This window comes from Eretmochelys imbricata, chromosome 16 (assembly GCF_965152235.1).
Source record: "Eretmochelys imbricata isolate rEreImb1 chromosome 16, rEreImb1.hap1, whole genome shotgun sequence".
NCBI lineage: Eukaryota > Metazoa > Chordata > Testudines > Cheloniidae > Eretmochelys > Eretmochelys imbricata.
This window is the reverse complement of record NC_135587.1, coordinates 11,479,226-11,492,217: the sequence shown is the minus strand read 5'-3', so window position 1 is coordinate 11,492,217 and position 12,992 is coordinate 11,479,226. Positions and strand designations below refer to the sequence as shown.

The following is a 12,992-nucleotide window of genomic DNA, read 5'->3' as shown; positions in this document are numbered from 1 at the left end:
CACCTAAGACAATTCAATGATTGCTGATGGTTATTGCAATACCTGGGAGTTTGGACACCCCTGGGGCAAGGGTGGGGTTGGATTTTTGTTTTGTTTTGTGCCTCTCAAACAAACCCAACTGCCTCTGGCTAACCCCTAGAGGTGCGTTTAGTTAGACACAGGTCGTAACACGTCCATTTCCCTGGGTTTTTCAGAGATCTGGCACTAAACTGTTTATCTCCAGATGGGTGTTTAAACGCAGCCCAGAAGAGCTTCTGCTGAAGCGTTAGTGGTCTGAAGAGCAGGCGATGGGATGGAAAACGAGAGAAATGCCCCTCTGTTTAATGAGCGAGGGAACGAGCTGTGTATTCGGTTAGCGTTCCTTAGAACCTGGCAGCAGACTGGCCTCGAGCAATAAAGAGCTGAATCGGAAATCTAATTTCAGCTCAAACATAAGCCCCGTTGTTGCGGATCGGTTGAACAGAGACCCCTGCTTGCCACCCTTGGGCGATGGTGTTTACTGTTCGGGATGTCAGTAATTAGATACACAAGATGAAAATGAGCAGGGCAATGGAGCAGGGGTGGAGACGTGGGAGGAGGGCCAGTGAAATGAGAATGGCAGCACATTGTTCCTTCCCTCCGACATTCAGCCCCATCTGCCGGGAGCTCAGCTGCTCAGGCCTTTGGCTATTTCAAACGTTTCGCTCTTCCGCAGGAAGAGGAGGTCATTGGGTCTGGCGCAGCAGTTGCTTTTTTGGTTCATGTGCCGCTTTCTTTAAAAAAAAGAGTTCGGGAGTGAATGGTGGAGCATCAAGAGTCGTGGTACACGTAGGAAGGGTAGGAGATTGGGAGTCAGGGTCCCTGCTTTCTGCTCCCAGCTCTTCCACTGACTCACAGCGTGACCTTTGGCAAGCCGCCGTATCTGCGACTCAGGTGAATTGTAAAAGCAGAGTAGTACTTCCCTATCTCCCTGGGATTTGCGGGTTAATGTTTATAAAGCACTTTGAGATCCTGGGCTGAGAGGGGCTTTATAAGGGCTAAATAATACACATTTGCTATGCGCTCTCTAGTCTATTGTGACTCGTAATGTTTCCAGTCTCACCGATATATTTCCGTTATAAAAGCACTGAGTGGCCCCAGCCAGGCTTGGTCTGAGAAGTCTGTGCCTTGGCGAGCTTGCAATCTAAATAAACAAGACAGGGAAGATGGGCCCAGAGAAGTGAAGTGACTTGCCCAAGATCACACAGCAGGTCGGTGGCAGAGCTAGAAGTTTAGGTGGTGGGTATATTTTGGGAATGGGGAAGGTGCTTGTACGGCTCTTTGGGGACACGTGGAATGTGAAATGTGTCGTGTAAATATCCCTGTTCTGTACTCTCCTCGCCTCTGTCACAGGGAGCTGTCCAGCAGATCAGCACCTCTAATTCAGTGCTGAATGCCTTTCTGAGACCCAAACTTTTACCCTGTTTGCAAACCCCCAGCGCGCTGCAAAAAACTGCATTTTTGGTGCATATATTCCCATTAGCTTCAAGGCTGGCTCGTGCTCTGAATCCAACTTAAATGAGATTCTCTGTTCTGACACCAATATTTCTAAAAGCAGAATCGATCAAATTATGAGGTAAAGAGCACTGGAGTATCTTAGTGGATGTATTTCCCGTTGTTTTCAAACAAATGCATTTTAGGTCTCACTTTGCTGATGTGATTTGTGCATGTGTGGAGGTGGGGGTCAGAAAGGAGACCAAGTTCCAGAAATAAATAAATAGTTTTCCCCGAATTCTGAACAGAGATAGAGTCAGCTCTGCTGGGAATTCAGTGATCTGTGTCAGACTGTCACAGAGGCTGCAGTTAATTGGAGATCAGTGGTCTCGCTTAAGTGTCTTTATATTCCTGAAAAAAGGTTCCAAAATGCTACAGGGCTGCTTCCCAAACATCCCAGAATTGCTAAACGCAAGGTTGCCTTAAGTCCATTTTAGTGCTTGTGCAATCTGTTAATGGGAGAGCGAAGTCCTCTGACCGAGAGCAGATGCATCCCGAACAGCAGCAACTCGAGCTTCTCCAGCCTGCCCCACTAATGTATCTTGGGGCTGCTGTCGGTGAGAGGGTGATTTCTCCGCAGTGGAGCACACAATCTTTGGCCTCTCTGGAGAGGGCCAGCATGGGTGCCAGTTGTGATGGTTCCTCTTTGGGCAGCAGATGGAGACCACAGACTCCATTCAGCATAGACTGCCAAGCAGCTGGCAGATAGTAATGACATTTGGTCACTACCACCCTGGGCCCAAAAGGAGCCATTGGTACATAGTTTTGTGTCCCATGAGGTAATCCACTGTCCCACAGTGGTTCTCCATCTCATTCACTGATTCAATTCCCTTTCATTGTATAGAGCTAGCAAGTTGGCCTCTTCTGCCAGAAAGCTAATGGGCCATTGGCCTGGCTTGGGCTCCTTAGCAGTGTGTTATGCTGTAGGATTTCACAGCCGGTTCTGTCCTCGGCCCAGTCTGTCCAGAGCTGCAGCCAGCTGAGTTCTTTTTTCACTTTATCCCTTTCACTAAAAACACCCAAATCAAACCAACCTTGCTCGCACCGAGCTTTGTGCCATATTCTGAGATGAGACAGAGCGTTAATCCTGGCAGCTGCAGATCTGGGCTCTCTCTTCCGCCTCAAAGGCACCACCGCTCCTGAATTATTACTGAGGTGCCAATGTTCTGTGATCCGTGGTGTTAGACAGATGGCCCACAGAGATGGAGGGAGGGCTCAGTGTGACCCACATATCGCTCTGGTGTCAGGGTAGGATTGGGATCCTTCAGCATGGCGTTGGCCTGAACTGGAGTCTGCCTTCCTACTGTCAGAAAATATTTTAGCTAGCACTTGCAGGGAGTCCCTTTGTGAGCTGGGTTTTGAGAGAAACAGTAAACATCTGTGACTGACAAAATAAAACTCCTCTTGTAAAATCCACTGGCTCTGGTTTGCTCTGCACAGATTGTTTTCTTGCTCACTGAATTAACTGTTAGATGTTTGTAAGTATAGGAATATTAATAATTAGCATCTAGGTATCACTTGTTAATTAGTGCAATATATAATATTGTACCAACGTATGACACGAGGTGTAGTTAATGATAACACATTGCACACAGCCTTGAGACTTGGCTTGATATTTTTAAGACTCAGCAAGATCTGCAAAACAAGCCAAGTTTGAAGAAAATCGATTTGGTCGTTGAAGTAATGAAATTTTAGGTCTACATTTTAAAAAATGAGGAGTGATCTTTTTGGGGGGCCCTCAGTTTGCACATTCCCAACTTAAAGGACTTTAAAGGAGTCAAATTTTCAAAAAGCCCAGAGCACCTACTCTCTGAAATTAAGGCCCCTTTAGGGCGGCTGAGGTTGGGTCACCTAAAAATTGGAGCACCCAGAATTGCTAGCCACTTCTGAAAGATTGGGCCTTAACAGGGATTGATCCAAGGACTGACTAATCTTAACAAAACGCAACCAACACCAGAAATAACAGGATGGAAAAGCTTCAGACTGAAGTCATTGAGGATATGTCTACACGACATTGTAAACCCAGCTCTGTGAGACCTGGGTTTGTGGACTCAGGGTTTCCAACAGAGGTGACATGTGGGGGAGGGCATGTGGGGTCAAGCGGTGCATCAGGGCCCCCTCCCTTCAGAGCAGCTGAGCCGGTGAGCTGTGCTGGGCAGGGAGCGGCAGAGGCAGGGGTACAGGAAGAGCTGGGAGCTGCTCAGAGGTGCCGCTGCTTTAACTCTGCAGGGAGAGGCAGAGGAGGAGTTGGGAACTGCACGGAGGGGTAGCTGCTTTCCCAGAGGGGTGAGGAGGCTGCTTTCCAGAAGGGGGAGGGCTGCCGGGAGAGGGGAATGACTCAAGCTGTTCCAGGGTTGTGCCCCCGCACTGTCAGCAGGCACGGGTCATCTTGTGCTAAAGCATCCACCCAGCATTATAAACCTAAATTTACAATTGCTGGACCCGGGTCTCACAGCCATGCTGCCAGGGCCATACTCCACTACACAGACCTTCTGACTCAGGTCTGCAGCTTAAACGCTGCATCCGCACTGCAACAGGTCAGGGCTTGGATTCGAGCTACAGTGGGACTTGGGCTTTGATCCACCTCCTCAGCAGGGTCCTAGGACGCTCGTCCTGAGTGTCGGCTGACCTGAGTCAGACTGATCTGTGTGTGGGAGTGGCTAAAACCTGAGTCAGAGCCTGGGCTTAATGTGCCAGGCAGACATCCCCTAAATGTTGGATGGTTTAGACACAACAAACCCTGCGTCTCAGCAGGGCGCTAGGCAAGACAATCCTTGCGCCCCATTCTAACCCTGTGATTCTACGTTCTTCAAGCTTTAACATGACAGAACTAATTTGTCTTCAAACATCGCTTGCTCTTAACTGCAATGCCTTTCAGCACGAGACATAATTAACTGAAACATTTTTCTAGTAAAACGTTTCCCCTAGCATGGCCTTCTTACAGTTACTGATGAGTTTAGCATCACAACCACCGTGGCAGGCAGGCAGGTAGGTGTTATCCTCAAGTGAGAGATGGGGAAACTGAGGCAGGTGAGTTGTTGAGTGGACAGGGCATTGGAGTGGGACGGGGGAGCCCTGGGTTTAATCTCTGGCTCAGCCACAGATTTCCCATATCGTCTGAGTAAGTCACTTAATCTGCCCCGCCCCTTGGTTTCCCCATCTGTAAAATGGGGACAATGCTTCTCGACCTGACAAGATTGCTGTGAGGATAAAATCCTGCAGTTAGTGTGAGGTGCTCAGACACTATGGTGAGGATGGGTATCCAGAAACAGAGATGGGGTAGGGCCCTAAAGAGTTAGATCGAATTGCTCTTGTTCTTTTGTGCTGCTCATGATGGGTTAGATGCAAATTGGATCCACGTCTTTCCCCTTTAGCTCGAGACGCTATTACTTCACTTTGGCCTCTGTGTATATATGCGTGTCTGTTTGCGTTGCAGGCTCTCTGAAGAGTCCGGTGAACAAGACAGCCCTGATGCTAATTGCAGTCAGCTCCTGCATCCTGGCCATGGTGTGTGGTACCCAGCTGTCCTGCCCTTTGACAGTGAAGGTCACGCTTCATGTGCCCGAGCACTTCATTGCAGACGGTAAGATCCCGAGAGCGACACCTCTGTGTAAGGACTTGGCATCCTGGGGCCCTGGAGCTTCCCAGTTCAATCTAGTCAGTAGAGTCCTTTGCTTTGTGACGTTCCCAAGTGCCTCCTAGAACTCCCCTTTCTCAAACCACCCTTCAGGGGACTTTCCACCCTTCACTTTATTCCTCAGCGCTGGGACGGCCTAGAAAAACACCTGGGGACAATCTGTTATAGGACACTAACTCCCCCCTTTCCCCAGCACCCCACACACTAACCCTAAAACAATGTTTGACATCCCCAGCGGGGAGAGGAAAAGGACTTTTGCCATGGAGAGTTCTTTCCCCTCTCTACGTCCAGGGAGAGAGCTCTCTAGGACGGGGTTGAGGCTCACTGCTGCATCAGGCTCTGTCTGTGCATACTTATTTTTTTGCATAAAGAGAAGGCTTCATTCTCGGGGGTTTGACAATCTGGCAAGTCCTCAGCAGCACCGCATTCACTCTCACTTGAAAAGGGGGCGGGGAGGTTGTGAGGAAGACGCGGTGAGTATGGAGTGATTTATGGGTTTGGTTGTGTGGGAGGGAGACTAGTCCTTTTATGTTGCATTTGTATTGTTGGCATCAGAGCGGCTCAGCTTTCCTCTGAGATTCCTCCCCCTCCCCAACAGGAGAGCTGCCGAGTGCATTATATTTGTACCTCAAGGGAAACTTCCCTGGTTCTGCATACAGAGCCAATTCAGACAGAGAGATGCCAGCCCCATGGAACTAAAACCCAAGCATGCAAAGCTGTTGGCACGAGGGGGAGGCAGAAATCTTCCCCCCACCTCTGTTTTATAACTCTGTCCGACTGAAATCCCTGCTTGCTCTGAAGTGAAGCACTGGGCTTCACCGGCGAACCCTGGGAAGCTGCATGGATGCTCTCCCTCCTGTCAGAATGAAGCTGTTTGTCTCTGGCCCTCGCCGCTCCGGAGAATGTGAAATTGCCAGTGTTGGAGTGAAGAGTGAGAGGCTCTGAAGAATTAGACAAAGGCAACTGTCACTATTTATTGCTTTCGCCAGCTTGCCTCCTTGTGTTTGTTGTTTCACTGACCTTTTCCATATAATGTGCAGTGAGCGTCCAGTGTAACTTTTCAGTAACATGAGGGCAAAATTTTGAAGACGGGACCCATTATTCAGTCGGTTCCAATTCTTTAGCTCCTGCGCTCTCCTTACCGCCTGGGACAGGCTGAGGGTGGTCTTTTGTCCAAAAGAATTCGATGCTGCTTAGGGGGCTGCAGTCATTCTTAGCTTGCACCCATACTGCACTACTGGGCGTCCGGTTCTGATCCAGTCCGGGGCTGTTCGCCGGAGACTGGGGAGGTGCTAGCATTGGTGGGGAGGACAAAGGCTTATGAAGCAGCAAAGGAAGTGACCCTTGAAGGGGCCAACTGCGGTGAGATGGAATTTATGGCACGTCCGCCTCAGTGGGTGAAATGGTCTGGTCCACGTTGCGCAGGGTTCAGACTAGATGCTCATAATGGTCCCCCTCTGGCCTCAAAATGAATTCACAGCCATTTAATCCTGCACAGAACCACAAATGGTCCACGCATCCCAACCCTGGTGTTTATGATGACATTTTCCAAGGTTGGTACCCACAAAATTTGCACTGATCTCTGGTGCACCCCAAAACGGTGCTTGCGCACATGAGCACTACGTGCACTGGCCGGATTAATGTGCCTGCGGAACTAGACCTGAACCCAGTGGGGCCTGTGTTAGGTTCAATTTGGGCCTGAAAATAACCTAACACGCTTGGGCTGGGTTGTCTCTGCTCACCATCTCCGGCCCGGGGGCTTGGCAGAGGGGCAGCTGCGTGCCCCACTGCCGCCGGCTGCCACTGCCTCGCTGAACTGCATCGCGAATGCGCCGAGGAGCCGTAGCGCCTCTCACTCATAGCACGCATGCAGCAGCCAGGGGGCATTGCCCAGCAGGAGCGGGGCCCGCAGCCTGGAGACAGATTGTGGGCATGGAGAACAGGAAGCCTCCCCTGGCCACGTCCCAAGCATGAAACAGCGACGGGGTGCTGACCCAGGTAGAGCAGCAAGTGCAAGATTCGGACTGGGTCTGAAAATGACTTGGCACTCTCAGGCTTGGGTCAGGCCAGCTGTGGGCTAGTCGGGTTTGGGTCAGGCTTTAAAATTAGACCCAAGCAGGCCTCGGTGCAGTATGATATGGAGGTGGGCAGTTACCTGTTTTGCAACATCAGATGTAAGTCTTGAGGGTGCTACTTATATGCTAGGCTTTGAAAATCCTGCCTCAGCACATGCTGGATAGCCTATAAAAAGCAAACCTTTGAGCCCTTACCAGCAATGCTGAGTGTGTTTCCATTTTGCAGCTGTAGGCTGAAGTTGGAAAAATTCAGGGTTGAGAACAGGGAGAGGGCGTGTGTGTGAAATGGATGTCAAAACGAAACAAGATACTTCTCCTCAGCCTTCAAATAAATAAAAAGAGCGCTTAGACCTTAGACTGGAGTGAGTGGCGTTTCCATAGAACATAGCTGATGAGTAATCGGTGACTAGGAAAGAAAACAAGCAACCGTTGCCCTGATAAAAGAGGCTGCTGCTCCTTCTCTATCCACTTGCATCCAAGGAACGTAGCGTATTCATACATTGTTATTTACTGTTTGTTCTGGTAGCGCTTGGAACCAGCAGTCAGGTTCTGGGCCCTGCTGTGTTAGGCTCTGCATGAATGCATAGTAGCCAAATGCTAGTCAAGACACCCAATAGTCATGGAAGGAAACGAGTGCTATTCCTAACGCACAGTCAGCTACATTGAAGCAGGGAGAGCTAAGGTGACTTGCTGAAGGTCACAGAACAACACGGTGGTGTGGCTAGAACCCAGGAGCCCAGACTCCTGGTCCATAATTCGAACCATCTGATGACACTGCACCCTCGAAAACTATGATGAAATATAAGGTGGTGACTCCATAGCATTAAAGTGAAAATGGAGCCGGTTATATTCCTGTCTCCAGGAAGAGGGTGGTACTGCAAATTATGCAAATACCCAGAACATTCAAGCAGAGATGACAATGAAATACCAATAAAACAGATTAATCTCTCTGGAACTGGGGGAAAAAGGCTGATCTCCCATCCTGCCTTAATGACTTTTCTAAAGAGAAAGTGGTGAGAGGAGTGGTGAAAAGGTTTGCAGGAGAAGGGAAATGAGATTTGGCAACGAAACTGTAAAATATCATTATAAACTGTGAAAACTTTTTTTTTCTTTTGTAATGGGAAATGGGGTCAAGGGCTCCAGATGGAACTGGGAGCAACAGAGACAATTTGCAGCAAAGATCTGTTTTCCTGAAATCTCATCATGAGATGCACCGGCACTCTGAGGCCCTGTCTTGGAACGGAGAATTGCTTAGAGCCATTCTTTCCTTTAAATAACAACAAATCCCCAGGTAGTGCCAGGCTGGCAGCAAAATATTATAAAACATTTAAGGAGATCACAGCATTGAGCTGGGGTGGGAAATTTTAATGACACCCAGGGAAGTGTTCTTGGCTTGGTTTCTCCCCAGCACAGATCGTTGCTAATTTCACTCTTCGGCAAAGGGAATAGCCGAGTTCAAAACCGGAGGCTAATTCTTCTGTTTGGACAGCAGCCCTTAATGTATGTAGAAAAGAGAGGGGGCAGGAGGGAGGAGAGGCAAATTTCCTCTCTCCTGCTCTGCATGGGATGAATTGGGCGGAACAGAAGGGAATTGTCTTGGGGACCAGAAGGAAGATGGAGCTAGTGGCTCATTGTCAGAGTTAGACCTTGTCTATTCTGGGTTGTTTGAGCACAAGTGGGTGCAAATCACCATGTAGATGTCCTGCCCTGGTAAAAGATCGGGCTTACATAAGTGACTTGACCCTGGTTTTTTACTGGGATGAGCTGCACCACAGAGCTCTGCCCAGGACTGTTTGCAATCCCGCTCCTGTCCCACTCCGGCTATTACGCCAGTGGGTCTGGCGGGACCCACAGAATCCCAATCCTACTGCCAGGCTCTACGCTAGTTGCACACAGGGTTCTCAAGCCCAGTTTTGCACCGGTGCAGCGTCTTCATCAGGGGTGTGTGCCCCTGGAGCTACATGGATGTAATGACACCCCTTCAAGCTTCCCCAGGTTAGACAAGCCTTTGGAGCTTTGATCAGTGTTAAAGCAGAGTATTGTGTGAGCCATAAGCGTGTGCTCAACGTCTTTCAGACATTGCCGTGAACATAAATACTCGAGGCTCTGTCAGCAGCACGCTCTGGTGTTTGCGGAGTGATGAGCCAGCCTCTGAGGAAGGGGAGGGCTGGTGCACTTGTTCAACACAGTCCCAGGTGTGAGGCTAGACTGGCCTCAAAGATCCCCTTTGAGGCACGGTTTCTTAATAGATGCCGGTGGCCGCGGCAAATCTCAGAGTGGAGCCACTGTTACCAGCATCCTCAGCTCTACAAGAAACGCTGTCAAAGGGAGAGCCTGGAAAAACAAACAAACCCAGTCCTTTTGTAGCAGATAAATGGGAGCTTGCTCAGATGTGCCGCATTCCAAAGCCAGCTTGATAAAAGCCAAGCAGTGTGGGCTACTGGGCCTCAGGGAGAAGCCACCCCCAGAGCAAGCTGCATCATCAGGCAGCTGAGCGAATTGGAGCTGCAGAGGTCCAGAGACGGATGAATACAGGAATGGAAACAGATGTCGAATGCAAGCAAAAGGGGGCAGAGGAGAGTCTATTGCACCAGGTGGCTTTAATAACCAAACCGTCTCTATTGCTCTTTTTCTCTCTCTCTCCGTTCATTTTCTTTCTTTCATTTGTTTGTTTGTTTTCTCCTCCTCTCAGAACAATGAGCCTCAGGTTTTGTATCGCTGCTTTGTCTCAATGTTATGGGACAGCCAAATAAATAGAAGCTGGTTGCAAGCTAACGTCCACCCCCCCCCCCAGTACCTACTCTTGTCGGAGAGGTTGGAGGGTCCTTGGCGCAGGCGATTTGCTGCTCTATTGATTCCCTCTGCTTTTTAAAAATATTTGTAATAGACCTTTTACATTTAAATCCCCATGTTTTGTGGGGTTTCGTCAGACGCGCCCCGCATTATAGAGGTGGGAGTTGGCTCCATTACAACTTGCCAGAATGCAGGGGAATGGTAGAGCACAGGTAATTACATTGACATAGTCATCGTGGGAAGGGGCAAGGGGAGATGGCCTGTGTGTGAGTCTGTTTCCTTCTGCACTGCACAGCTGCCTCTGTGGCACATCCCTCCCCCTCCCCGGGTAGCCTGCCAGAGTGGATCTTGGGCTTAGAAGCAGGGCACCCAGAAGGAAGGTACTACTCCACCCCAACCCCCAGCCTAAGCCAGGCAGGCAACTTGTTTTGTTTCGGGTTGTTTTCTGCAAAACCCCCACCCACCTCTCATGCGCTTAAGCTGCTATGACCGTTGGTGAGATTCTTCCCAGTGCTGTGCAACCCACTTTCAAGGAGGGGGTCTAGGGGCAGCTGCCAGTGGGGGACGTCCTGTCAGTACCTCTCCAGTGGAGTCATGTTACCGTGGGGTGGTGTCCCAGATTCACTGTCCTCTTGTGAATCTCCTGGGATCTGCATTATTGTTTTCAGGGGAATCCATGAGTGCTGGTGGGGAATCCCCTCCTTCATTTCACTAGTGGGCAAGCCCCAAATACTTGGGTGCCGTTCCACGAGGGGAACTTCTGGGCGTTTCCCTCCTCCCTCTTACTCTCCCTCCCCAACCCCTCAGCCTGGGACAACTTGCTCCCAAATTTCAAGCTGACACAGTCAGAAACTCCGAGATCCTACCACCATGTCACCCCATGGTGAGTGGAAGACGTCATTCTAATTTCAGAGCAGGATCACAATTATAGACTCATACAGAGTAGCTTTTGTGAGGATTTCAACCTTTAAGTGTTACTTAAAGTACCATTTATCAGCAGCAAGAAAGAAGGGAACAAAAAAAAAAAAAATAGAAAGAGCTCCTTGGTTGAATTGTCAAAATCCCCTAAGAATATGTTCGCCACTCCTCAGTTAAGCACTCACAATGGGTCTTTCATGTAAGGAATCGTTTAAAATGTAGAGATACAAGTGACAAGAGCTGCCTGTAGAGAAATCACGGCTGGAGAAAGAGACCCGGAGGACTTAGCCTCGGGTGTGTCCTTGCTGCAGAACAGTTTGAAATGGGGTATCCATTAACTCCCCCCCTCCCCGTTCTCACAACCTGTGTACGGCTGGGGCATGTGTTTACATCTGGCTATGCTAGTGCGGGAGCTTGGGGAGACTCTCTGGAGCATGAGGCGGCAGCGATGTTCAGTCTGGAGGGGGTCTTTGGTTTATAAACGATGCCCCATTGTGGAACTCAAAGCACATGTGCCAGAGTGGATTGTAGCGTTTTTCAAAGAAGCTCCCCCTGCTCCTTCCCCTCTCCATCCCGTCCACTCTCCAGCAAACCTCGAGAAAAGATAGTCCTTGCTCCAGCCCTTCAAAGTCAGTGGACTTGGACTTGGTTGGGCCAGCCAGGGCAGTGAGCCAACCCCCCGCGCCCCCTCCCCCGTCCTGTGGAACTCCCTCCCACTCAAACATTTAGGCCTTGCCCCCCTTGAAGATTTACCCCAATTTCAACCCCCCGGTGTAGCTGGTTCCCGTGCAACCTCTGGAGCAGACGGGCTGAACCCCTATAAGCAGCGATTTGCACTGTGAGGCACTTTTACCCTAGTTTCAAGGGGGCTGGGGGGGTGGGGGGGCAGATTCCTCTCCTGGCAGCTTTTCCCATCTGCACTGGGGCAGCTACGCTGGTGCCTGAAATCAGGGCCAAATCAGCAGCCCTTCAATCCAGTTGCTGTTAGCTGGAGTGGTCAATCTCGCTGTCCCAATTGTGTGGAGGGGGAAACAGGCTGAAAACCCATGAGGTTTTCCAGGTCCAAGCCAACCCCTCGGATTGCCCCCTTACAAGGGCAGCAGGATCTTAAATAAGATGTAACTTCCCCTGCCCCGATGAATGCCATTCCATGATTGCCATGCAGCTGATCTCTAATTGTTTCATCTGAAAATGATTTATCTCCTTCCCACATGATCATCTCCTCTATGCTTGTGGAATGGCGTGCAGCTATTAGCGGCTTTCACTGACTTCCCCTGAAGGTTGACTAAGCTCCTCGGGCAGCAACGTTGGGCCTGCAACCACTTCTCATTTTGTTTTTAATTAAATTTGTTGCTTTAAATTGTTTGCTTTCGCTCACTCTTCAGCCACTCTCCGAGGTGACCAGGCATTCGTTTGTTTCCTCAGACATTTCAGTCTTGTGTGCCCAGCATGCCCCGCACATGCGTTTGCATATGACATTAACATCAAACGTTAGACTCTCAATCTGGGGAACTGGCTGCATTTCCGCTGGCATTGTGGCTACATTCTACTTTCGGGGACACTGGGATAAATCTGGAATTAACCTACTGACTCCCACAGAGGAACTCCAGATTTGCACCAGTGAAACAGAGAGCAAGATTTGACCCTTCATGTAGCTGTCTCACCACTGCAAACTGCAAGAGGGAATCCTATTCCTGTTTGCTTGTCACCTGGGACCCTGCTTAGAACCGTATTCAAATCCCATTGAAATCAACAGATGGACTCAGTGGACTTTGAACCAGGCTTTCCCTTTGGTAGTACCTGAATATGCAATCATGCTGTTGCATTTAATCATGGAAGCCCTGTACAAACACTTCACAGTAAGCAGTGTTTTCCCCTTCTAGGGACACTGTTCAGTCTGATTGACCGAGGCAATACATCTTTCTCTTCAAGAGACCATATCTGAGGGCTGCTTGTCTTGAATGCCATTGCATTTCTGTGGCTTTGTGGGGTGCGCGCGGGCTCTGAATCATCAAGTCATCATGGTTTCCCCAATAATGCATAGCCTTGCTCCTATA

General features: G+C 49.6%; 1 protein-coding gene across 1 annotated transcript in view; it reads left to right on the top strand.

Moving 5' to 3' along the window:
• The window catches only part of ASTN2 (astrotactin 2), a 595,119-nt gene that overhangs the window by 219,466 nt on the left and 362,661 nt on the right, over positions 1-12,992 (top strand). Inside the window, 1 exon segment of the mRNA XM_077835839.1 lies at positions 4,949-5,095. Within this exon segment, the coding sequence (XP_077691965.1) occupies positions 4,949-5,095 (147 nt within the window).